General features: G+C 37.7%; 1 protein-coding gene across 5 annotated transcripts in view; it reads right to left on the bottom strand.

The window, feature by feature from the left end:
* Window positions 1-27,932, bottom strand: part of lrp8 (low density lipoprotein receptor-related protein 8, apolipoprotein e receptor) — a 405,138-nt gene that overhangs the window by 17,051 nt on the left and 360,155 nt on the right. For 3 of the 5 annotated variants that reach the window (XM_055164421.1, XM_055164420.1, XM_055164419.1), the window contains exons 14-17: window positions 25,749-25,890; window positions 18,343-18,495; window positions 15,330-15,731; window positions 4,585-4,653 (exon numbers count right to left, since the gene is read on the bottom strand). In XM_055164421.1, coding sequence (XP_055020396.1) covers window positions 4,585-4,653; window positions 15,330-15,731; window positions 18,343-18,495; window positions 25,749-25,890 — 766 coding nt within the window. The remainder of the gene's footprint in view (window positions 1-4,584; window positions 4,654-15,329; window positions 15,732-18,342; window positions 18,496-25,748; window positions 25,891-27,932) is intronic. The other 2 variants (XM_055164423.1, XM_055164422.1) reach the window with 1 other exon arrangement.

Genomic DNA, 27,932 nt, shown 5'->3' on the forward strand with positions numbered 1-27,932 from the left:
ACCAAAAAAGTGGATCTGCAATAAGCTTCCATAACTTATCAAACTGTTCAAAATGGTCCATCTCAATTAGTGACATATATGAAAGCGATATAAGGATTGTGTCTCAGCACGAAGTAATAATATGCATTAAATCTGAATGTGAGAGTTTAATCTAAGCTAATGAATATATATTAACTTTGGGTGATTAGAAAAAGTCTGTGCTCTGTTCCTAGGGTCTCTTTCTGGGTATCTTTTTACATTTTTACATGTGTGTATATGAACACTACTAATCAAAAGTTTGGATACATCATCTCATTCAGAGTTTTTAGTTTCTGTATTTTTACTAGGGCTGGGCACAGTAATGCATTAATTTTGAGTTAACAAATTAATTCATTATCGCAACAATTATTTTTCTCCCCTTAACGCAGTTTTTATTATTTATTTTTTGAATTTTGAATTGTCTTATCACCGGAGTTTTATGTGTCTGAAACGGATCCCGTACACGCATCACGATCATGCACACGCATCCCGCACACAAATCCGGCACACGCATCCGGCACACGCATCCCGCACACGCACTCTGCACACAGATCCCGCACATGCATCACAATCATGCACATGCATCCGACACACGCATCCGCACACGGATCCCACACACGCATCACAATAATGCACACGCATCCTGCACACGCATCACACATCACAATAATGCACACGCATCACAATAATGCACACGCATCCTGCACACGCATCACACATCCTGCACACGCATCCCCACATGCCTCACGCATCCCGCAAACGGATCCTGCACACACATCACGATCACGCACCCCGCACAGCGCGTAGGGCACCAAGAGCTTTCAAGGCACCACTTGTGGTCCATTGCTCCTTGTTGCAACCCAGTGAGTGAGATTCTCCAAAGGAAGAAGTATAAACATGGACTTTACAGACTAGTGCCCTGCGATTGTATGTGAAAGAAATGCTGTTTGCACAAGAAATGTGTGGCACTTTCATTTACATCTCCAATAAAAGTGCGCTATACGCTACTTTTTAATTCATTAATTGGTTTTGCGTATATCATGCAATTAATCATAATTAATCACAGGAACTCATGCGTTTAATGCAATTAATATTTATATATATATTTTTTTTGCCTAGCCCTAATTTTTACAGCTTTCTACTATTGTATATATACAGAAGACCTCAAATATATGAAATAAAGAAAAGAAGAATGCTTTTAAAAAATTTCTATCAAAATCCTCAAAGTAGCCACCATTTTGCTTTCTTTTATTTAGCTTCTTTTTTTTTTTTTTAACAACATATTCCCATATATCTTGCTTCATACGTTTAATGTCTTTCGTATGCATTTAAAATGTAGAAAATGGTTAAAAAAAATAGATAAAAAATGTAAAGTTAGTGAACGAGAGGGAGTGTCCAAACTTTTATTAAACTCTAATTTGAAATTGGACTTGGAGGGCAGGTGAGAATTCTTTGAAAAAATTTCCTGTTTCACTGTCAAAATGACTTTTTTAGTCTGTTTTATAGGCTAGTTATTTCTTTGGGTATTTCAATCAAAAACTTTGCCTCTTCCAGTTATAAAATCCCCAGTCCTCCATCTGAAATTATTACAGCAAATTTAAGCATGGTGCCTGTAATTTGTTAATCTTTATAGTTGTCATTATATAGTCATTTAGTCAATTAATCTGCCATTTAATTAATAAAGAGATTAAGTATTTATTTATTTTACAAATGATTCCATTAGGATTACAAGGATTATTATGCCATTATGCACAAGGTCAAAAAGGAGAATGTGGAGAATGGAATGAGTTGGCTGGTAAAATTTGGGAGAAACTTAAATAAAAATGCTGTTTATCAGTACTTACTACTCTATACATATTAGTTTCTTGTATAAAAAAAACTACTATGTTCAACTACTTAGTTGAACAAGAGTTTCTTTAGTTGACTACAGCTGTACTGAATCTTTCAAGAATTTTATGTTGTTTTCTCATCAAAACCATACCTGGAGTTGTGCTTTGTTTCATTCACACATTTCATTTAGAATCATTTGGATAATTTTAGCCCTGGAATTGCATATCTCGACTGTACTAATGGTAAAAGGTAGTTGTTAACTTGAAAACTACCAGTACATGAAGGATTACCATGTGTGAATGAAACAAGACACAACTCTGGGTATGTTTTGATGAGGTAACAGCATTATAACATGGCTTAAATCTTACAAGAATTGAGTTTGTGTAATGTAGGATCTTCAACAGAACTGCCAGGATACGCTTAACTATGGAGAATAATTTGTCAAAAAGAGAAACATTAATTAGTAGAACCATAACTTAAAAATAAATCATTCTCTCTTACTCTTTGTTTTGACCCTAAACTAAACATCGTCAGTGTAAATAGGTCAGTGAGATAAACCCATAGCACAGAAGTGAATGGGGGCAGTAGATGAATACATAACAGTTGGTCAGAAGTGATGACGAGCCTGGATTCCCTCATTTGTCCTAATCTCTCCTAATGACACATCCCATTATCCACAGTTTGGCTCCAGCCTGATCACTCACTTGAGCGGCTCTCTACAGGGCATTGCCGCAGGTCACAAAACTGCTGTGAGCTCTGAGAGACGCTACTGACAAGATTCTATAATGTCTGGGCAAAAATGAAAACTTATATTAATACAATCAATTTAGAAATCGACTGATGTGTGTTTTTTTTTTTTCATGGCTGATGACCAATTTAAAATCCAGAGCTACTGATGTCTGATAAGCTCTGGTAATATTTGTAGGCAGATATACAGGGCCAGTTTTGATTAATTTCCTCAGATTTTAGCTTTTGAATTTACTTCAAACTCATCCAAACCCATGTTTTGCCACAAACTTCAAAGAGAGCAGTATAGTCACATTCAGTGCAGTTATCTCTTCACATTAAAGACTGAAAATAAAACTTTGTGTGTTTGTCGTAGGCATCAAATCAACCAAAACAAAATATTGGGTTTTCCAGGACATTTAAGGCTGATTTTCTCTAGAAATATTTTGGTTGGTGTGAACTGAATCCATACACACCACTATAATGAAGATATTATTGTAACATTTGTCATTTATTGTTGTGTAAAGTTTTTCACATAGACAGTTCTGTGTTACGTTTTTCACACAATTAAGTAAAATTATACAAATCTAAGAAATTTAAATTATGATTATGATGTCAGTATAAAGTTAAAAGTTTAGTTTAAATGTTAACGTATACTTATAGGCAAAAAACTTGTGGTAGACAAAAAGGTAGGGCTGAACTATCGTTTTGGACCGAAAATCGTGATCTCAGACAACACGATTTTGGAAGCATCAAATCCACGTTGTTGCAGTACTCCTGAAGTAATTTATGGATTTACGGGTCTATGTGACGCGAAGTAATTCACCGCCACAACGCAAGGATGCTGGGATTTATACCTGGCCTGTCACAAAAAGAACACACATATTACACTCAGTTGTGTCCATTAGTCTGATAGAAGCTGACGGCACCAGCGCACAAGTTATGCAAATAGTTTATGCCATAGTTTATGCAAATTAGCTATGTGGTTTTAAGTTGGGGTGTAAAGACATTCAAGTCTCTTGATACGGTATGAACCTCACGGTACAATATTTATTGCGATATCGTGGGAAAGCATGGGAGGCTCACAATTAGGGATGTAACAATATCCAAATCTCTCAGTACAATATTTTCACTATATACATCTCACGGTATGATATTTATTGTGATATTTTGTGAAGGCTAACAAAACTGTGAATATGCTACTTTTTCCTCTTAAAATGTCTTGACAAGATTTAATCCAAAGAACTACGACTTAAAAATGCTTAGAACTGTTAATTCTTCTTGTAGTCTACACTGAAATGGCGCAAAGGATCATGGTTTGTGTAGTTCCCTCTGTCTTTTTTAGCTATTGCTGCAACATAACTCTTAATTTAAGCAACTTGTAATTCAATATATATTGTGATGGTCCATGATATTATTGTGAGAACTTTGACGATACGATATCACGATATTTCGGTTATTGTCACATCCTTAGTTTTAAGTTTAGTTTCTGTAAAATGTAAACAAATGTGCGCAAAGCTGAATTAAACACATTATTACTCAGTGTATATTGAAAGAAGGGAAAGCGGAGTACTGGAAATGTCTGTAGAGCGGTGGTAGAGATGACCAATCACAGCCCTCATTGACTGCATCTTGCGTTTGGACATAGTTATGGTTGAGCATCAACTCATCGGTGCAGCACTCTGGTATGATGCAAATTTCTGTGATGTTTGTAAATGCTCATGTGCACCGAAACTTGATTTGAAAAAAAAATTGTGGATGAAATCGAAATCGCAATTCAATTTTTTCTTAAAATCGTTCAGCCCTACAATATGGTAAGTAATTATTAACAAACGACAAATGAATAGTACCATTTAACATTAGTGCACTAGTTTCCAACCACTCAAAACGACACAGTCACACACGTACCTCCACAGTCACCTGCAGCATGCTCACACGAAGCAAGACACAAAATGGAGGACGAGGAGGGAGAAGCCCAAAGCAGAGACAACCAGAGGCCCGCATACTCACCGATCGGAATGACAATCCCCAGCACGGCCACGGTGATGTTGTTCCCTATGAGGTAGTGATCACTGGCAGCTGCATCCGAAACAACAAGACACAGAGAGAAAAGATAAAAGTTTAAACTCCAAACACGATCCCTAAAGAAACGCCAGAGGGAAGGAACCAGTCTACCACGACACAAAAGCACCCTGCTGGAAAGTAAAAAACATTAGCATAAAATAAAGACAAAGCCATCTGTCTGTCCATGTGTGAATGAAAAGAGACATCATTTCAGAAAGACACAGGAGTAAAATGAGATGTTGTAATGCAAAAGATGGTGGGTGAAGTTTGCCAATGTATCGCCAGGGTCATTACTGACGCAAATGCAAAATGTAAAAATGTAAAAATGTGCACTTCCTGATACAATGTCTTTACTTGTAGTGTTAATACTAAAATGTCAAACTTGATTTCAGTACTAAGGAACAGACTCAATACTCACTAAAGGTTTCAAAACCACAATAATAGTAAAAAACACATGTTAAATCGTAGTATTTTCTTTTATAGTACCATAATCTCTGGACTATAAACCGCTCCTTTTTTCTCACACTTTGAACCCTGTGATTTATAAAACAATGCGGCTAATATATGGGCAGATTATTTGTTTGGCACATTGTCCATTCATATATACGGTCTATGGTTTGGCAACAGACTGGATGCGCGCGCAGACTGAGTGCAGAAAACGCTGCAGGTCACACATGGATCTAGGGTTAACGATCTAGGGTTACGAAGTTGCAGCATCAGCTAGCGATGTTGTCAGCGCACTCAAATAGTTTATTGCTGTGTGATAAAATAAGTTATGATGCTAAATTAACATTAGTGAGTGGGATACGTTTTACCGTATGCAATAAATGCAGGTGAGTGTGTAAATGACGTGAAGAACCGTCTCAAACTAGAATAGCCGCACATCCACTCATACCTGATCTATACAATTAGCCCCACCCCCTGGGAGAGCCTGAAATCTGCTGAAATCCTACAAGACACTGACATGATACAGGCAGCACAGCGGCTCTTTCTGCAGGAGACATGCGCAGTAGAGGTCGAGGAGAGACGGGGGTGATGCGCTGAGGAGTTTGACTGTGTTTTGAACAGTTATTTTGCGATTCATACACACACCCTCCTCATGGAACATACACGAAGAAACTGCAGATGATGCAGCGTTTAAGTTAAGGGCAATTGTCAATGTGGCAGTTGAAGGAAATAGAGCTGCTGCACATGAGCTCGGCATCAGTGAGTCGATGGTGAAATTTTGGTGACGGCAGCGTGACGAACTGACTCAATGTTAAAAGTAGAGCCCGACCGATATGGATTTTGCTGTGGCCGATATGAAACCAATATAATGGAAGTTGGAGCTGCCGATAGCCGATATAATCACCGATATATTTAGTGATGTAAAAATTCACTGTAAATGTTGAATTGTTTAAAAAACTTAGGTTTGGCTCTGGTGGATTTTAAATTGGGTTTATTTAGGCAACATTTATTGTTATTCTGCCTCTTTACATCATATTTACAGACAGTAGGTTGACTTAATGGCATTTTTGCATCACATTCTAGACACTAGTGATGGGTATTCCAGTTCTTTTTAGAGAACCGGCTCTTTTGGCTCGGCTCACTAAAAGCTGTTGGTTCTTTTGGCTCCCAAGTGGCTCTTCAGATTGTTTTGTTGCAAGCAGGACTAAAGCACGTCTAAAGCAGGACTGAATCAGGACTGAACCAGGTCTAAACCAGGACTGAAAAAGGACTAAACCGGGACTTATTTATTTTATGCTAAACTACAGTCAAATATGCTCGTTTTTTTTTATTTTTATTTTTTTTAATCCTACGTACACGCAAATTTCTCAAAGTTTCGTTTTTAGCCGCTGTCAAACCACGAATCTGCACGCGGCGTGAAGAGAAAAAAAGTGAGAGAAAGAGAAAACACGGCTCCCAATAAGGATCAGGCTCCCGTCGTTCCCTTCAAAGAGCCGGTTCTAAGAGTCATTTCGTTCGCGACCGACCCATAACTAGTAAAGAAACTAGCGCTATTAGCCTTTAGCCGTAAATACGTGCGCGCCGCGGTAATTAATTATATGCGCAAATGTCATAATTCACACGTCTATTCACAGCTCATTTACATATCAGTGCAGGTCCAGTAGCAAATATACGGCCAATATAGTCACTTTAGAACAGACCAATAGAAAACAGTCTGTTTATGTGCGGGAGCTACAGCAGCTAACCCATAACAAATGACAAAAACTAGCTTCAGAGTCGACATATTTCCAACACTCACCGTTCATACAGGCTCCTCCTCACATCACAAATCTGCACTAACAAATGTCCTTTTAATCCAGACTCAAACCGATTGTCCGTAAAAAGAATATAATCTCAGTGTTTGGATCTGTGTCTGCAGGTGTAAACAAACACACGTGAGTGACGCGACTCTGTGGTGTGTTCAGGGACAGTACGGACACACACAGACAAATGACTCCGTAGATAAATACTGATGTGGAGCCGCATATTAGGACATTTATCTGTCTGTAAATTGGATTAAATGAACATAATGTAGAGAGTCTAAGCTTTATAACGAGGTATAACATGCCCACATGAAATATCGGCCCCTATCAGCAAGCATATCGGCCAATAGCCGATATGCCTAAAGTTGCCAATATCAACCGATAATATCGGCCAACCGATATATCGGTCGGGCTCTAGTTAAAAGATGACAAAAGCTTTGGGGGGTGTTTAAAAGCAGATAGTCTGAACTTGAAAACTTCTTTAAGACGTGGACACCAGCGGCTTATATTCGGATGTGGTCTATATATGTACAATTTTAAAATTTAGTTAAAATTTAGTTGATCTGTCTTATATTCAAGTGCGCTTAATAGTGTGGAAATTACGGTACTATCTGTGTAATGCGTCAGTGGTCCAGGTAGGTTCCGTAGTGACCCATGGGTGTATACTAGTCTATGTGCTCTTCTACTTGTACCTTATCTTTAATAGTTTGTGCATTTGCGTAACATTGTGTATTAATTTAATCATTATGAGTTCCTTTTTGTACTCATGGACACTGAAATTCTTTTATCTATTTTAACTTTTCACTTCATTGGATTTTTTTGAGAAACATCTAACACATTTGTGATGATTATACAGCCAAAACGTTTTGTACTTCTAGGCTGTGCTATTAATCAAATTTTCATTTAATCTTGATCAAAATATTTGGAGATCGCAATGTTCACATTGGGGCTTTTGAAACGATGTTTAATCTGTCAATCTAGTGCCAGTGAAAGCATGTGATTTTAATTACACTTTCTGTACTGTAGTGTCTATGTCCCTGTGCCTTATTTTTAAAAGTCTGATTTATTTGTTTTATTGACAAAATTTAAAGGTGCATTGTGTAACCTTTCTGGTGGAGGTTTCTGCCAAGTGCTTTTCTCTGTGGAGATGTTATTGCTTTGTCTGGAATGTTTCATAGTCTGGTATTAAACTTTTCTATCATCATGGAGACCAAACAAGAGCAAGTTACAAGTCAGATCTGTGGATCTGTCAGAATGTTGTAGGTATTTTTGAGCTATAAAACCACCTGTAATTGAATAAATGTAAGGTGGAGCTGTTTAATGTCATACTGTGGAACATTTCAGGCAGAGCAATGACATCTCCATAGAAACAAGGGTATGGAACCCAACCAGAAAGTTACACAGTGTACCCATCCATCCATTTTCTTCCGCTTATCTGTGGCCAGGTCATGGGGTCAGCAGTCTAAGCAGGGACTCACAGACTTCCTCACCCCGTACACTTCCTCCAGCTCCTCCGGGGGGAGACACCAAGGTGTGTTCCTAGGCCAGCTGAGAGGCATAGTCCCTCCAGCGTGTCCAAAACACCTCCTGAGGGAGGCGCCCAAGAGGCATCCAGAATTTATGCCCGAGCCATCTTAGCTGGCTCCTCTCGACGTGGAGGAGCAGCGGCTCTACTCCAAGCTCCTCCCGTGTGACTGAGCTCCTCACCCTATCCCTAAGGGAGCGCCCACTCACCCTGCGGAGGAAACTCATTTCGGCTGCCTGTATCCGATCTTGTCCTTTCGGTCATTACCCAAAGCTCATGACCGTAGGTGAGGGGAGGAATGTAAATTGACCGGCAAATTGAGTGCTTTGCCTTTTGGCTCAGCTCCCTCTTGCCTCTAGGGAGGAGGAGGAGGAGGAAGTGGAGGAGTTCAAGTATCTTGGGATCTTGTTCACACAGTGCACCTTTAAATTAAAACTAAAATTGCAATGAACTGACTTTTAATTATTTTGTTTTTCCCATATGCCCAGTCCCATGTGTCCAACTACTTCAAAATGTGGCTGGAGTTTGCATGTTCTTCTTGTCTCTAAGTTTCTCTCATCAGTCTAAACCATGCACAGATTATATATATGATGCCATATGGTATTACTACTCTTGACAAGATTAGTATCAGTGTGTGAAGCAAGCTGGCACCACTAAAAGCATGTCTGAGCACCAGCCCTGCACCAGATGTTGTTGTCTCTATCTAGACTCCAGGTGCAGACCCCACACAGGTCTGTGCACAGGCTCATGTTAGGGGGGTGATGTGTGGGGGTCGGGGGTAAAAGTTGAGGAGCGGAGCCGACAGAGTGCACTCAGGTGTAAATGATAACAGCGGCCTGTGGCTCAGGAGATGTGTCCGCGTTCATGCTCCATTTTCAGTGTCTGCGAGTCCCACCTCTCCCTCTTTCTCTCTTCTTTTTTCTCTCTGTCTCACCAATCTCTTCTCTCCTCCTCTTCATCTCTCTCTTCTCACTCCCACTCTCGACTTTCTATCCCCTCTTTCTCCCTTAGGCCTTACACTAGGTCTGTCGTGATAACACATTTTGACGCATGATATATTGCTACAGACACATACTGTGATGAACTATAATATTGAACTACTCTATGCCACTGACACAGTAACAATAATAGAGGATAATCCCAGTAATTCAGATTTTAAAAAGACAATCTCATTCACAAAGCAACAAATAAATCAATAATTAGCTACAGAATAGTTATTCAACGCTCTACCGCTAAAATGTTATTGTATTACAACAAAAAAACACCCCAAATCTTCTACATGCTTCTACAAAGACAAGCATACCTGTCACAATAATTACTATATTGACTCAATTATGAACGCTGGGACAATAATTTTTATAAACAATAAATAATGTCTATGGCTTATTACTGGTTTGTTCTACCATTTATTTGCTGCAGCTCATGATGTGGTATTTAAAATCTTGTTTAACTGAGATTATCCTGCTTTGTTTTTTTGTTTCAGTGACATGAAGTAGTTTCAGTATTATCATGTATTGCAATATTTCTTGGTAGCAATATAACATGCTTCAGAATTTGTTATGACAGGTCTATTCTCCCTAAATTCTCCTCTCTCACTCTCTAGCTTCTCCTCCTCCCTCTCTCCTCCTCTCATCTGGAGCATGTTGGTTGGACAGCTGCCTCACAAACTTTGGAGAGCCACAGAACATGCAGTGATATCAGATCCAGTCTTAAGCGGGACGAGTCTGAAGAGGAGAAAGTGGAATAGCCACAGAGAGAGACTTTCCCACGGCCCAAACTCTGAAAACATATTTTTACAGTACAGACATTTATCAAAAAAGAACAATTTGGAGATAGGAGGTTAGAGTAATTTAATGTGCCTCAGTGCAAATTAATCGTAATGTCGTTGATGAAAAATGCCTAGGTTAATACTTTGCAGTCATTAACATTCCATGGGAGACTGATGCTAACTGTAAGTACTGCTCTATCTGAAGCTTGTTAGACTTTCATCTGTGCTTTATTTTTACACAATCTGACCAGAAAGAGCTGGTTTAGTTGGAACTACAACAGTCACAAACTAGTGCACAGTTTTTCAGTTAGTCACAACTTTTTTAAACTCAAAATCAAACTCCTAAACAGGAAATTCAATTTGTCAACTGAACAAAAGTTAATTTGTTTGAATATGTTGCAGCTCATTCAAACTGCTTCTTCAGTTCTGGTCAAAATGCTGGTGGACACTTCCTTATATATTATACGTGAAGGGAGGAGCTAGCTACAATGAAACTATTCTGAAACTAACACATCTACTTGCTTATAGTTTGTGTTAGTTCGCTAGAAAACAGAAACTGTAAACAAGTAGTTGTGTTAGTTTCAGAGTAGTTTCAGTGTAGTTAGCTCCTCCAGCATTCTGACCAGAACTGAAGAAGCAGCTTGGATAAGATGTGAAACGTATTCGACCAAATAAACTTTTGTCCAACTGACAAACTGAATTTCTCCTTTTGCTATGGATTCTACCTGGATGACTGAGGGATTTTACACCGGACCATGAATGCTCGTATAGATCATAAGTTCCTGAAAATGTGCTGTTTCAATCCAATCTATATTTTCACTTGCCTTTTCAGACTATCTTAAAACTTTTTTGACAGTGCTAATGTGTGCATTGTGTTACCATGGTAACCCCTGAAAAATTCCACCATACAGATACAGGTAGAACACCCCCAGCATGATGTCACTGCAAAGTATCAATAATATACAACTATATTTGGGTTTAAAATGAGATATTATGATTTTAGGCCTACATAAATACTATCATTACTATTTAACAGGGATGTAACAATAACCAAAATATCTTGATATCGTATCATCAAAAATCTCACAATAATATTGTGGACTGTCACAATATATCGAATCACAAGTTCCTTTGTGTAAATGCATGGTTTTATAGAAGCAACAGCTTATAAAGATTGGGAACTACATATCCCATGATTCATTTCAGTGCAGACAACATGATGAGATATATGTTTTTACTTGAATTTTTGGGATTATGACAGAAATAATTCACACCAAAATCTTGTCAAGGATATGTGATAATATCGTACCGAGAGATTTGGATATCGTTACATCCCTACTACTTAACACTATGTTTTATTAGTACAGATTGGCAGTGGACTATTGGGCTAAAGATTCATCAATGAACAGGAGAGTAGCCATTACTATTCTAGCTCCTGTATAAATCAACCAGTACAGAGAATTACTGATCTTTAGAGATGAGAGCTTGAACACAAAAGTACCCCTGTATAAGTCCTGCACTTTATCACTGAGCCACATGCTTTAGTGCAGAGGTGAGTGAATTTGAATAGGTTTTAATCTAACACAGTTTGAACTGAGCTGAAAATAGGTCAGACAGTTAAACCAGGGCACGCACTGAGGAAATGAGATTAACATTAGTGGGTCAAAAGTGATGAAGACTGGATTTTCCCATTTGAATCCTATTTCCCTTTCAATGAATGAACAGAAGAAACTGATTTGAATGAACATTTGACGGCTGAATCTATTAAAACAAGTATCCCACTAAAATATGATTATTATACACCAAGTCTTCAAGCTGTCATGTTTTCTCTCTTTAACTTTTAAAATAAGAACTAAAAACAAGTCAATATATATTTTCAAATGAATAGTTATAACTTTAATACTAAGAAGCATCCACATAGTAAGAAAAGGTGGGTAGAGTAGCAGAAAATGTACTCAAATCAAACAAGAGTACCATTACTTCACATTATACTATTCACGTTGAAGTACATGGGAAACTACTAGGATACTCAAATAAATGTATGAGTAACTGTCTGGGTGTAATGGCCAAAATTGTTCAATTTAAAATTCATGCATTTGGAAGGATACAAATTTAAACACTGCACAAAATCTGGCATTTTCAAATGAAACTGAAAAACATAATTATAATATTAATAACATAATATCTGAAAATATCTGAAAATACAAATGTTTGACTCATACTGTCAACATAAATTGTCCACATAAATCTTCTGCTAATTGTAGACTTGTTTATATAAATAGTAGCAACCAAAACTTTTACTGAATATATTGCAATATTCACTCCAAATGCACTTAAAATATCCAATATACTTGAGTAAATAGAACTGTACTATCTACCTTTGCTAAATACATGTAATCCAGCCGTCACAGCACTTTAAAGGTCCTATATAATGCAAAATTATGAGCTTTAAGCCATGTTATAATGATCAAAATCATTGAGTAATCCTTTATTATTAGTTTCTCTGCATTTCCAAAGCTCAAAATCCTCTGTTCCACCTTATGATGTCATGTAGTGGTAGTTAACAGCTGCCATTTACCTTTTATTGTGTAGAGAAGGGAAATCCCAGGGCTGAAATTATCCAAGTGAATCTAGTGAAGATGTATGGAGTTTAAATACACAGTGAAGCACTTCCTGTATTACCACATGACATCACAAGGTGGAATAGAGTGCTTTCAGTTTGAGAGGAGAACTCAGCCTAAATTATGCAGGATCTGTGCGTCAAATGTGTGAATGAAACAAAACACAAGTCCAAGCGTGTTTCTGACAAGGAAACGTTATAAGATTGATCGAAAAATAGCATAATATGAGCAACTTAGAAATTCTGCATGCGTTTTCCCACTTTACGATCTATTCTTTACATCTTGTTACATTATTTTGATTGGCAGTTATTGTTTATGGGAAATGCATTGTGAACTGCTATTTTTGCCTGCAGAAAGCTTGACTGAAGACAATGGAGGACACACACAGCAGGCTCTTAGTGTAAAGCATCAGAACCCGTGTGAAAGAAGAAGGGATGGGAGAGAGGGAGGGGTGAGAGGGAGGGAGGGGCCGGTCTGTCACGGGTTAGCCTTGACAACTGTGTTACATGTAGCGCTGGGGATGTGCAGCTAACAGACCCACCGAGATACTGACGAGAGCATGAAATGGTAGAAGAAGAGGACCAGAGGGAGATGAACGGATGGAGCCACAAATGCAAGAAAATGTTTTAAGTCCTGGTTGGAAATTCCAGCTGTGTGAAACAGAAGTAACAGTAGGGGGGCAGTACTGTGTTTTTGTGGGCTTGTATCAGTCTATGCCATAAGCTTAAAAACATGACTTATTTTCTGTACTGTTAAAGTTTATATATCACATGTCTGATTCTTCTTTGTTATTGTCGTCTCAGTGTATTTCAACTTTGAGTGACCTCCATACAAACAATACATACATTAGCAATTCCCTTAGTAGTACTGGTACACAGATCTAGTATTCACTTTGAAAATACTGCTATTCCAACATGTAAGGTTTTTAATGCTTTACACAAGTACTCTGCTTTTTACTTTTTAAATAAATCAAATTTCAACTTGAATACATTCCCTAAAAATAATGTAAATGGTGATGTATTGAATGCAAAAATGTAAAAAAAAAAAATGACATTTGACAACAAAGACTCATTTTTTTAGCTATGATTTCTACTCCTCTTATTACTGTTATATTACTATTAAAACTTTGTGACAGACATTCAAATTGGTCTTAGCAAAATGGAGTGTCAAAGTAATTAGTTAATTATTAAGGTAGCCACAGTAGTTTTTAATTTAACTGGTCATAAAATAGTGCTTCAGGATATCTAAGATGTAAATGAACTTGTTCTTTATACGAGCCTGAAATGGGAAGACATTAAAGTGTATTGTTTGGACAAAATAACAACTAGACTAAAGAACACATTACAATCAAAAGTAGACATGTAATCACCACAACATTGGTATAGAGGACAATTCCAGTGTTAAAGAGCCACTAAACACCAAAATCTTGTTTTTCTACTGATTCACTGTGTGAATGTAGCGTGTAGATTCATCAGCCAGTTTCACTTCATGGAAACTCTATGCTGTGAGGTCAGATGATTTGTTTGGTTGCCAGTAGGTGGGCACTTTTTTTTATTTAACCACTCACTGCTATTTGGTTGTGATGTATTTAATGCACCAAATCCCATAGGAAGAAGAGCAATAACGTCTTTCCCCTTGATAAAATTAATCAAACATTCTCTTTGTTTCGGCTTTAAATCCTTGATCTCACAAATTGTTGCCAACACAGAATATATGGCTTCCTCTACATCCATTTCGACCGCTTTGTTTACTGTTGTGCTGTACCACAAAAGAGACCCAGACAGGCACTTGAGTTTAGTGTCATGGCTTCACAGCTCTTCGCTGATTGGCCGGTGCGTGGTCTACAACTTCCGGGGTTCTCGCAAACCGTCTAGTGTATTCCGATTTCTGACCTAGTCGCTGGAGAGAAATGAAATTGAGGCACTAGGTGGCCCCAGCCTGGCTAGTGTAAATGGATCTAAAATAGAAATGTATCTAGCTATCTCTGGCCTTATTTTGGCATTTTAGTGCATATTTGTTAAAAATGTGACTTTTGGGTCAAAACCCGTGTCTGTAATGGCCTCTTTAAGATCAACTAAGGTCGGTATATTTGAATTTTCGTGTTGGACGGCCGCCAATGAATCAGATGAAGGTTATTATGTGACGAGCGCAGTCACTGGCGTCTACAGGCGGTATGTGAGGAGCCCCTCTCAGCTCCACTCCTCTGTCACTGACATGTCCTGCCGTGTTTGGAGAAAAGGGAAACAGCGTGATCCAAACATAAATGTCCGCTCTGTTTCAAAATTGGGAGCACACCGGTACGTGCCATTGGATTGTTGTGGCTGTCAGTCGACTGTCAATCATCGCTCCAGAGCCCGTCCCACACCCACTCCCCCCAACTCACCAAGCACTGCCCACTCTGGAGGATTTTTCAGATTTTCCTTAGGGGAGGAGTAAAGCTTCAGGAGGGTGTTTAATGGCTCTTTAGGTTTAAAATCAAAACACTGCACATAACTTCCTGTAGTACACAAATAAACTAAACTCCTTACCTCTATGTGACAGATTGCCGTTGCTCTCCCTCTGCACCCCGTCTGGAGCGGTGGGCCCCAGCATGGGTGTGTGTGAAGAGGTGGGTGTCTGCCTGGTACTGCTGCTCTCTGTGCTCCTGTGGGTGCTCCTCTCTGTCGTGGTAGTGTGGACCTGCTCTGTGGAGGTGCTTCTGGGAGACTGAGGCGTAGTCTGCGTGGGGGAGTGCGTCGACGTGGAAACAGGTTTACTTGTAGTAGCTGTAGTAGAAGTTGCTGTAGTAGTTGTAGTGCTGGTGGTAGTAGGGGCTGGTGTTGTAGTCGTAGTAGATGTAGTTGTCGTAGGAGGTGAAGTTGTTGTAGTTGTGGTTGTAGTAGTAGTAGTAGTAGTGGTGGTAGCGGAGGTGGTGGTTGTTCTTGGTCGGACTGTACAGAGAAGAGAAAAAAATAGAAAATTAAAGATTGAAAGTTGAAACAGTATAAGGATAAAGTTCAGAATAATAATACGTGTCTTAGTATTTAATATCTATTCTATTTACTGTGCTAAAGTGCTCTACATCACTTTTTTTTTTTTTTCATTTCTGTGATGGCAGCTGCCCCGGGGATGAATGACAGATGTTACTGCCAACCTGAGCCAGCAGCCTCTTCATCAACATACATCACATTCATAGTTAGATAACATAGATGTGTTTTGCCTAAGGACACAAGAACAGCTTGCGACCAACATTTTGGTTATAAAAAAAAAAGATAAAATCCCCCAAAAACTGAACCTCATCAAGTCTGTCGCTCCACACTATATCTTTCCTGCATAATTAGGGTATTGAGGCTACAGTAGTTACTTAAATAGTTACTTAAAGGTGCACTGTGTAGCTTTTCTGATGGAGAGTCCGCAACCTGCTTGTCTCCATGGAGATGCTGTAGCTTTCTCTGGAATGTTCCATGGTATGAAATTAAACATATCCGTCTATCATTTATTAATTACAGGTGCTTCTATTGCCAAAAACATTGAATAAAATAAATACAAATAAATCAATAAAAAAATAAAATAATAAAAAATAAAAAAATTATAAAAATAAAAAATAAAATAAATAAAATAATTCCTTCTATGAATATGGGCAACTCTCCACAGATCTGAAATTGTAATGTAGCATAGTGCTGTAATCTAGTTTAGGCCTAGGTTTAATCTATACATTCGAGACAAAGGAATAACATTTCCATGGAGACCAGCAGGGGGTGAACCCTCCACTAGAAATGTTACGCAGTGCACCTTTAAATAAGAATATTGTTAGTGGTAGTATTGACAGAGCATTCCTTTGGTGGATACTGCGGATGGGACAAGACACAATTTACAAAAAAGACAAGGCGAGATATGAGATTGGGTCCATGACAACAAGACAAAACGAGGTTTTAAAATAATTCCTAATTCAGTTTCCAATTTTGACCTCACAATTTTTTGTTTATTTGATTTCAGATTTTTGTTTCCATTCTAGTCCTGCTCTTCAGAATTGTAAGAGATGTAACTCACCAGTAAGTAACCCTTTTTTGTACAATTTAAATATAAATACTTCAAAAAAAAAATAATAATTTTTCTTTTGTGTGCACAATCTTGTAACAATTTTGTGGCACGAGATCTTGTACCATTCCTAGTGGATATGATTCATTTTAAATTCTCAGTCAGTTTTAACAATATAGTCCATAAATAGTAGTTGTGTGTATCCTATAGGCCTGTTCCTCCTCTGAGGTACACTGTCCTATATACAGCACATCATCATTTGTTTCTCTGCTCTCTCTGTGCCAGCTCCTTTCGGCTCACCTGCTGCAAGGTGAAATTCAGCCGAGCGGCCCATTAACAAATGCATGTGCGACTGAGGTGGCTGGGGAGAGGGAGGGCGGGTGTCACAGCTGGAATTAGGACAGTGGAATAATATCGTGGGTGTCCAGGGACCACAAGCAGACTGGGGGATACCTTGACCTTGATAGCATCTTCTTTACTGTCACTAGATTTTATGAATGAGATGGTGTATTATATATATATAGGATTATGAATAGTATAAAGCGAGCACCGGAAAATAAAGGTGCATTGTTTAACTTTTCTGGTGGAGGGTCTGTCAAATGCTTTATAGATATGTTACTTTGTCTGGAATGTTTCACAATATGGTAATAAACATTTTTATCTTCATGGAGACCAAGCCAGACCAAGTTACAGGTCAGATCTGTGGAGAAGTGACCCCGCTCACAGTCAGAATGCCTGCTTTTCCAGATATTTTTGAGGTATAAAACCAACTGTAATTTAATAAATGTAACATAGAGCTGTTTATTGTCATACTGTGGAATACTTCAGGCTGAGCAATGACATTTCCATAGAAACAAGCAGGTGAAGGAGCCCAATCAAAATGTTAGATAACACAGCACTGGAAAAAAACAACAAAAAAACCCAACAAAAACAACAACATAAAACCTGCAAATTTCAAATTTAATCAGAATTTGCTATTTAATTGTCAAAATGCTGATGTTTGACCTGGTTTATGATTAATATGCCTACAAATACTGTCACAAAGTTCAATGTCTTCTCTGGTAGAATGAATAAACAACAAAATTTGCAATAGCTTCTGAAAGTGGTGTCATTATTCAACACAAAAAGAGGAGATTGTTGTCACTGGATTATTTCAGTGGAAGATTAATAAGACATTTTTGTGAGGCCAATCCCTAAAAAATAATGATATGTTCTACAAATGTTGAACCTGGGTCTGGATATTTCTTTCACTGAACACTGAAGAGTTGCATAGATCCCTGCCTTTCTGAATTTATGACATCTTTAAAATCTAGAGTATGAAAATGAACCTATATTTGAACCTAAAACACATAAGTTATTAACATATTCTAGCACAGATTGTCACAATATCATATCACCGAACCCTACCTGAGACCTAAACCTTGACTGTAGTAGAAAATACCCTCTTATATTGTAATACTGGATGAATGCACAGGTATAATACATTTACATTAGACTGTAATACATATATAGTTGAGTTCTTACCGACTGCACAGCGCCTCATGTCTGGGCCCAGCTCCATGCCGTCAGGACAGGCGCAGGTGTATTTGGGGGAGTGCTCTGTGATCTGAGGGGCGCGCAGACACAGGTACTCACAGCCCCCATTAGGAAGACTGCCCAGGTTACACGTGTCCGGAGCTGCACACATAAAACACAACAGGAATAATTGTCATGTATTTCTATGATATGACCTTCATGTGAAAGATACGGAAGGTAGGATGCAGTTTATGGGAGCAGTTGTTTAATCAAGTGCTTTATTTAGTGGACGATGTGTAATCATGGCTCAGGCTCCTCTGTCTTTTGATTAATGATGAACTGAACTGATATTTTCTTCTGGTTAAATACAGGTTAAATGAACAACAACAACAAAAAAAAAGAGGGGGGGGGTACAAAGATGCATTTTTATACACATAATATACATACCTATATTGATATTACCAGTATGCAAGTATAAATGGCTTTTTTTTTTCAAATCAGAAGGTTTACAAATGGCACAAAGAAGACGATACTAAACAAAAGAACAATAACAAAAAAAAACACATTAAAAATATTTCTTTACAATGTACATAGTTTTTTAGGTAAATAGCAGACAAACTAGAAATGCACCGATCCAGATTTTTCAGCTCTCATACTCATTGCTATACCAGTGTAGAGGATGAAATTAGCATTTATTCCCTTAAAATTAAATTTACATGAGATAAAACTGATGCAAATGTGTTATATATGTATATATGTAGTATCAGATTGATTCATCCCTAAAACAAACATAAGTAAACTCTTCCTATTTTGTGCTTTGAGCCTCAATTGATTTTTCTTCAGTGATAGAAAAACATGTGTTTTGGCTCAATGTCAACCATCACATCTACATGAAATATCATATTACTCAAATATCATATTTTAACTCATGTTTATAATATGAACACCAACAGTAGCTGATACACAATATGGAGTCTGGAAGCTGCCATGCAAATACCAAAAATCAGATACCATAGCCTTCAAAATTTGTAAGTTTTATATCTTGTTAACGCCTGCAGAAGTTTGACAAGATCTATCCTTCTCAAACTTACTTTCTGTGCATATTCAAAGTGAAGTCTCCCACCACATGTCACAGCCAAACTGTCAAAGATACAACTTGCCACTATATTTTTAACCACAAAATTCCTCAAAAGAGGTTGCTACTTTCCAATGTGTTTTTCATGATTTATTTTTTATCATGACCCATTTCTAAGCTGAAAAGATGCTTGGGTTAAGGCAAGGCTTACCCACAACTTTTCTATAATATACTAGTATACCAATGAAAATTTTACATCTGATTCATATGGGATAAAAAAAGGAATGCAGAGTAGTCAAATCTTGCAAATCACTCTGTACATATAGTCATTTAAATGGCAAAGAAAGAATTCAAATTGTCAAAATGTATGAAAACGTTTCACAGCTCATCCAAGCTGCTCCTTCAGTGCTTGAGTTACATACAGTGTAATAGGCTTCAGATGTAATGGTTCAGAAAAGTTAAATTCAATAATAAAACTACAAAGATAAGAAAAAAATATCTGACAGACATGCATGAAATTTTGATTAACAACCAAAACATGGCGTCGAACTTATTCCATGCGATGCACTTACACATAGAAATATAAAACTTCAAAGCACAGTTGGGTGGACAAAAATATTTCAGATGAATAAAACACAGACTCAACAGAGAAAGTGTGAAAGCAGGGAAGAGGAATTTTGAGAAAGTGTTTCAAAATATTCAGAAGTGTGATATAAAAATCATAAAGCAGTAATTATATTCTTACAGTATTTGGAACAAGAAGATACTAGCAGTTTAGTCATTCATTCTTGCTTATGATATAATGGATACATCGTAATTATCATGCTACTACAGTACAGAGTGTAATAGTAGCTGTTGTAGTAGGCACTGGACTCATGTTTATGTAGTTCACAGATCAAACCAGTGACCATCTGGTAAAGGGCTGAATACTAAGTCCATTCAATGAAACCTGTTTAATCGGTCCCTTTGGTCTCATGTCACAATATTAAAAATACTACAGTCATAATTACATGTACTACACAGTTGTTAAATTATCATCAATGAATCACTCACCCATTCACACACATTCATACACCACTGTACGCAGACACTGACAGCAAGGTGGGTTAAGTGTCTTGCCCAAGGGCACAACGACAGTATTCATCTGTGGGAGTTGAAATTGCACCGCTAACTTTCAAATCAGTGGGCAAAAACTCTACCAAGATAAAAAAAAAACTACTACCACTACTTCTACGACGACTTCTACGACAACTTCTACGATGACTTCTACGACTACTTCTACGACTACTATGATTACTACGACTACTGCTACTACTACTACGACGACTACTTCTACGACTACTACTACTACTACAACTATTATGACTACTACTACTACCACTACTACTACTATTACAACTACTACAACTATGACTACTACTACGACTACTACTACCATTACTACAACAACTACTACTTCTACTACTACTACCACTACTACCTACTACTACGACTACTACTTCTACGACTCCTACTACTTCTAGGTCGTTATTGGCCTATTGTTTTTGTTTTTGTAATTGCCAGCTTGGCTCAGCCCTTGGGCATTTGTATTTTCTTTGATTTATCTCTATTCCATTAGAATTTTTTATTTATAGAATGTAAAACACATTTTGTTATTGTACTTTTGTCATTCATAGTAAGTGGCTTCACTTACTTTATATCACATCTTGTTTGTGTTACTTTCCTTTTTCCATAGCACTGGTTTGTAACATACTACTACTACTACTTTTTTGGAAGATGGTTTGCTAAGTGCTAAGTACAGTTCTTATTACCTCCGCCAAGGAGGTTATGTTTTTGCCGGCGTTTGTCTGTTTGTTTGTTTGTTTGTCTGTTAGCAACATAACTCAAAAAGTTATAGACCGATTTTGATGAAATTTTCAGGATTTGTTGGAAATGTGAAAAGGAAGAATTGATTTCATTTTGGGGGTGATCCGGAAGAAATCCTGGATTCTGGATCACTTTGAAATTTTAGTTAACATTGTGGTAAATGGGGCCAAAAATTTTGTTTCTCAATATCTCGGTTAATTATTGACCAAACCCCATGAAATTTGACTCAGGGATGGACAATGGGATCCTCTTTCATATTCCAAAGGCTGATCCGGATCTGATCCAGAAGACTGATTTTATCGCAATTTATATAAAAAATGGGGGTAGTCCTTGGCGGAGGTCTGCGCTCTCTGAGTGCTTTTCTAGTTCAATATTATAATTGTATTCTCACTTATTTATTGATTGATTGATTAAAGGACAAGGCCATAACAATTGTGAATAATTCTAGTTTGCATTGTATCCACTTTGCACAATGTCTGATTAAAGTTTGTTGAGATATACGGTATAGCTCCAAACAAAAGGCATCTTCACATCATAGCATTTATTTATATTTGTAATAACTTGCAAAGAGTATCACCATGGCGACAAGACTGACACGAGCACAAGAAAATCATTTAACGTTATATTTGTGAATATTTTAGCTTGCATTATATCCACTTTGCACAATGCCTTACTACTAAAACTGGTAGAGAATATTACTTAATTCATATATACGGTATAACTATAAACAAAATAAAGCATCTTATCACAGTATTTACTCATACTTTCTAATAACTTGCAAGAGATATCACCATGGCGACAAGACTGACACAAGCACAAGAAAAATCAATTAACATTTCCATTTTGTATTTCTGCTAAACCCTCTTTGTAGTCTCGTCTTTGTTGCTATTTAGCAGACAACATGTGCACATTTCTGATTTTCCTCTGAGCAGATCTGTTGATTTATTAATGAGAGAACGCAATTAGTTCCCCACTGGCATTCAGACAAAACTGTTGGAGCTACGATGGCGAGGAGCAAAACAAAAGGATGGGACATTCTCACACACAAACCCCATTCATAGTAGTGGAAAGAGCCATGTGCACTATAGCAGGTGTGTGGTGGCACCTGGGCCCGTTCCCCACGACAACAAAGAAGAAAATTAACATGCAAAACACACATCTTTGTAATGAGCTCCCTATCAGTGCATTGTTTATGGGTGTGGGCGGTTTTAATACACCACATATGAGGGATTCAAAGATAGTGTGATGTTCAAAGGAGTTTAATCAGGAAAAGGAAAAGCTTAATTTGGAAAGGGAAGACTGGATGCAATTAAAGGGCCCACATTACGCTATTTTCGGATGTTTCCTCGACACAAACAAGCCTGAAGTTGTGTTTTGCTTCATTCACACACGTTTAACACACAAATCGTGCGTATTTAGGCCGAGTTTTTCTTTCGAATAGAAAACACCCTGATCCACCTTGTGTTTTAAAACTCCATATGTATTCACTAGAGCCATTTGGATAAATTCAGCCCTTGAATTAACAATCTTTACTAAACTTAAGATAAAAGTTGACCTGAAAAAAAAAAAACACATTACGTCGTGACAAGGTGGAACAGAGCATTTTGAGCTGTAGACAGATCAATAATAAAGGGTTACTCAATAATGTGTGAATGAAACGAAACACAACTACAGCTATGTTTCTGATGAGGTAACAATATGGCTTAAAGGGACAGTCTGGAATTTTTGACATAGGGCCTCATTTTCTAGTGAGCCAGAGCATTGGAGACGTGTGGAGACAGTTTTTTAAAATATTCCATCCAGTCGTTGTATTTGCAGAGGTCGCTGGTGCTAGGCTAGTGGATGTCTATGGCCATAGTTAGCCTGCCACTAAAAACAGTCTTACCCACTCCACAAAACCCCTGAAGCAAATCTATTATTATGCCAGACTGTCAATGTGAATGTCTGTGTTGCTAGAATAATTTTAGAAGTAAAACCAACCTTGCATTTGAAGGATTTATGTCTGAGCAGCAGCAGCGAGTTCTATTTCTTGATAGAAAGCTTGGCAGCGGTGGACTGATATCACTTAGCACTAACCTTAATGGCAAAGTAAAATTCCACTGCTGCTAAGAAAATAGTCCCTCAACATACAACGATTCATGCGATGCGAAGGTTAGTTTTATTTCAAACATTATTCTATCAACACAGTCATTCACATCCACAGTCTGGTGTTATAATAGATTTGCTTTGGGTGTTTTGTGGAGTGGCAGGCTAACTATGGCCTATGACATGCACTAGCCTAGCACCAGCGACCTCTGCAAATAAAAGGACTGGATGGAATATTTAAAAAAAAAACTGTGTCCAACACTCTGGCTCACTAGGAAATGAGGTCCTATGTCCAAAATTCCGGACTGTCCCTTTAAAGCTTCCAAAATTTAATTTTGCGTAATATAGGATCTTTAAACTAGAAAAGCAGAACAAAGTACTGTGTGTGACTAAACCAAACTTGCAGTATGCCCCTCTTGAGTGTATTTGGTGTATTTGTATTGAAGAGACTATTTATCACAAAATTAAAGAGCTATAATGGAACTTTTATTATTATCATCATGCTTGGGAGTCAAGAGAAAACAAGACACTATGCACCATGGTACATACAGATGGGAAAAAAAAAACTTGCAAATTTAACTTTTATAGTTGTGCATACTCTGCTATAGACTTCCCATTTCAAGTGCTGACGACTGGATGTAACAATATACAACTCTCATAAACACATCATATACTGTAAATATTGCTCTGTGATGAAAGAGGCAATATCATGTATATCCCTGGTGACTAAAGTGCAACACCAGCACTTTACTGCAAAGGCCTGCCCTCCTGCAATGCATTCTGGTCTACATTGAGCCATCACATTATTGAACTACCCATTGTATTCTATTATTTTGATGGTTGTGACAGGATTTATGAACCGTTAATCCGTGCAGTCTTATATTCTGGAAGCAGATGTGTACATATGAGACTGAATATATGTTTATCTTGCCTTACTACTTTTTGTTTTACATTGTGGACAATTTTGAAAAACAGAACCAACAGTAAAACTAGTATAAAAACTAGATATTACTAGATATATACACTCATTTAAGCAAGTAACAATACTAAAAAAGTCACATTCATAAGACGGAAATGAACCTTTCTTGAATAGCTTTAGAATGATCTTGAGCTGTATCAGAAGAAATATTAGAGCACATAGACTACTACATAGACCACTATGGAACCTATCTGGACCACTGAGGGATTACACAGATATAATTCCACATTGTCATATAAGAGAAAGTACTACGATTTCATAATTTCGCAGTTGGTTTCGAGTACTAAGAGTCTTTTCCTTAATATTGAAATTAAGTTTGAAGTTTTAGTATCATCACTACATGGACCTGTCACAATTATTACTAAATTGACCTATTGTTCAATACATGGTAGATGGAACAATAATTTTGCGGGGGGGGTCAATATTTATCATGGGTACTTCTTGTTTTTTTTTCTGTACTATGACAGGATTTGAGCTGTATAGGGTTGAATTATGAATTTCTGTGAATCATTATAGATACAAACTAAGTACTTACTGTATTTTTCCAACTATAAATCACACTTTTTTCATGTTTTGGGTGAGCTTGGGTCTTATACTCAGGTGTGACTTACATATTAAACTATATAATTTCATATGTTTGTTTTTTCACGCTGACAACCACGAGAGGGCGTTCTAGGCTTGTGTGTCAGTATCTGCTACTCCTATCACTCCTGTACCACTGTCACTTCACTCTACTGCGCATGTCTCCTGCAGGTAGAGCTGCTTTCATGCTGCGAGCAGTGAAAAATGCAGCCGAAAATGGTAATCGAGCAGCTGAAAGAAAGTTTAGAGTGAGCGAGAAACTTGTGAGGGACTGGCGAAAAGCGGATTGCAATGAAGAAAAGAAAAACGGTAATGGCGGGCTAAAGAGTTGGTGGAGTTGCTCAGAAGTGACACCGATGAAGAATTCAATGGATTACTGGTGGTAAACTTGTTATGTTATGCTGTTTATGCTATAGTTATCTGAATAACTATTCATATATAACTGTAACATACTAAACACCTATTCAGCCTGTTGTTCTAAATTTCTCCCAAAAAATGCGACTTATAGCCCAGTGCGACTTACATATGTTTTTTTTTCTTCTTCATTATGCATTTTTTGGCTGGTTCAACTTAAACTCCGGAGTGACTTATAGTCCGTGTTGCATTCTATTATGTATTTACTGCAGCTGATATTTTGGGGGATCATTCTGCTTCATAGTTTGGTTTCAGTATTATCGTTTATGTCTATATTTAGTTCGTAAATCTGTCACACTTCAAAATTATTATCATGACAGGCGTAATGTTACACTGCTGTAAAAAGGCCCTGTCAGTATAATACACAATAGAGGGAGAAAAAGTGTGGACACCCATCCCCTATAGAAGCCTTACCCTGGGGTTGCCTCTGCTCATGGAACACCACCAGGTCCAGAGGGTTGTTCAGATGTTCTGCCACCTTCACCACGTCGTGTCCAGTCAAACGGTTCACGCTGTAAATGGCTTCATCCTCCAGGTCTGTCCAGTAAACCCGGTCCTGCAAACAGACAAAAGCACATGTGAATAAAGATCTATACCCAATGAACTGCTGCAGTGAATAGAGGAACATTTCAACAATCACGGGCAGATTTTCACAGCGGGGGCAAAAGGCTGCTTTCATTACAGGCCGTAGCTGTGTCTGATGAGGACAATCAATGCGAGTTTGTTTTGCCGTTTCCAATCCCACACTATCAGTGGTATTATCTGCATACAGCCCAGAGCGTTTGAGTACCGCAAACACATTCACGCTGTATTATACCTTGTTTACTAGATACGGATGGGAATATGTCAAGCAAAACAACTCAGTTTAGAATACAACTTTTGCTGTTTTCATCAAAGTACCCATATTATGCTATTTTCTGATCACTGGTATAATGTTGTTTCCTCATCAAGAACACACCTGGAGTTGTGTTTTGTGTTTTGATTCATCCACATAAGTTTAACACACAGATCCTTCACTTAAACAAAACACTGTTCCACCCTGTAATGTCGTGTGGTCATAAAGGAAGTGCGCCACTGTGTTTTCAAACTCCATACACTTTCACTGTAGTCATTTGGTTGATTTCAGCCCTGTAATTGCCAATCAATCTCTGCTGAACTAAAGGTAAAGGGTAGTTGTTAACTTGAAAACTACCACTACATGACATCACAAGGTGGAACAAAGTATTTTAGGCTTTGTAGATATAGACAGACTAATAATAAATGATTACTAAAACCTTTGTAAATGAAACACTCCAGGCATGTTTTTAATCAGGTAAAAATATTATAACAAGGCTAAAAGAAGAAAAGAAAGAGTAAATTTTGCATAATATAGGGCCTTTAAAAATGTACAATACAACTTCCCTGGTGTGGGTCCACCACCTGCTTGTCTCCAATGATATGTTATTCCTTTGCCTGAAATGTTCCACAGTATTGCATTAAAGGTGAAAATACAGCATCTCCATGGAAAAAAGCATGTGGCTCCACCAAGCCAAGAAACAGGTCAGATTTCACAATAAGAAAAATATGTGTTTTAAAAGGTATTTTTGAGCAATGAAAACACCAGTAATTGAAGAAAGGCAAATACTTTAAGTTCAATGTCATACTGTGGAACACTTCAGGAAACCAATAACATTTTCATGGAGTCAAGATACTGTACGCTCAACTAGAAAAAATACATAGTGAACCTTTCATTACTGAACATGTGGCTATGAAGTTACTGGGATTTGACTAAAATAAAGATATGTGATTAAAGTTAATTTGTGCAAATTTCAGTGAAAAACATTTTATCCTGTATCATAACCCCAAACATGAAACATGAAAGGGGCATTATCACTAGGGATGGGCATGATTAGTTGACAAATCGATCTTAAAGAATTTTGTTGATTACGTTCATTTTTAATCGACAAACCAAATGTAGGTTGCTGTGTGTAGCGTAGTCTAAGGAAATGAGGCTGTGTCTGACAGTGAAAACAGTGGAGCTGAGGCCTCACATGCCCACGTTTCAGCTCTGGCACACCTCCCTGAAGATCACTGTGCCACTCAGTGAGAGGATTTACATGCACATCAGTGTCCCGGGTATGATCGGATTTTTTAAGTATCTCGGTTTCGTCATGGTGCAGTATCAAGGTTATTGCAACATAAAGTTAAGCAACAAAAGACAGACACTTTTCAGTATTTCATCACAACAGTAACCAAAATAAAAGTAAGTGAAATGATGTTAAATAAAGAGCTGCGCTAAACCTGCACACGTATGATCTCTGAAACCATGAACCATCTTCAACGCAACACACACACAAAACAGACTCACCATCATCAACATCCCTCTGTCACAGGCAGAACACTCATATTCCACTGAGTCGTGTCCTTTAGTCCGACAGAAGCTGAACTGCATCACCACACAAGGAAAGAGCTGTTTTTTTCAGCACTTATAGTTTATGCAAATTAGCCATGCAGTTTGGAGTTTCAACAAACAAATATGTTAAAGCTGCATTAAACACATTATAATCTCAAACAGGCTGGTGTGGCTCTATAGTGGTTATGGTTTATATGTTGTAAAGA

The sequence above is a fragment of the Boleophthalmus pectinirostris genome, unplaced genomic scaffold (genome assembly GCF_026225935.1).
Source record: "Boleophthalmus pectinirostris isolate CB_2022bp ecotype Guang Dong unplaced genomic scaffold, ASM2622593v1 HiC_scaffold_7, whole genome shotgun sequence".
NCBI lineage: Eukaryota > Metazoa > Chordata > Actinopteri > Gobiiformes > Gobiidae > Boleophthalmus > Boleophthalmus pectinirostris.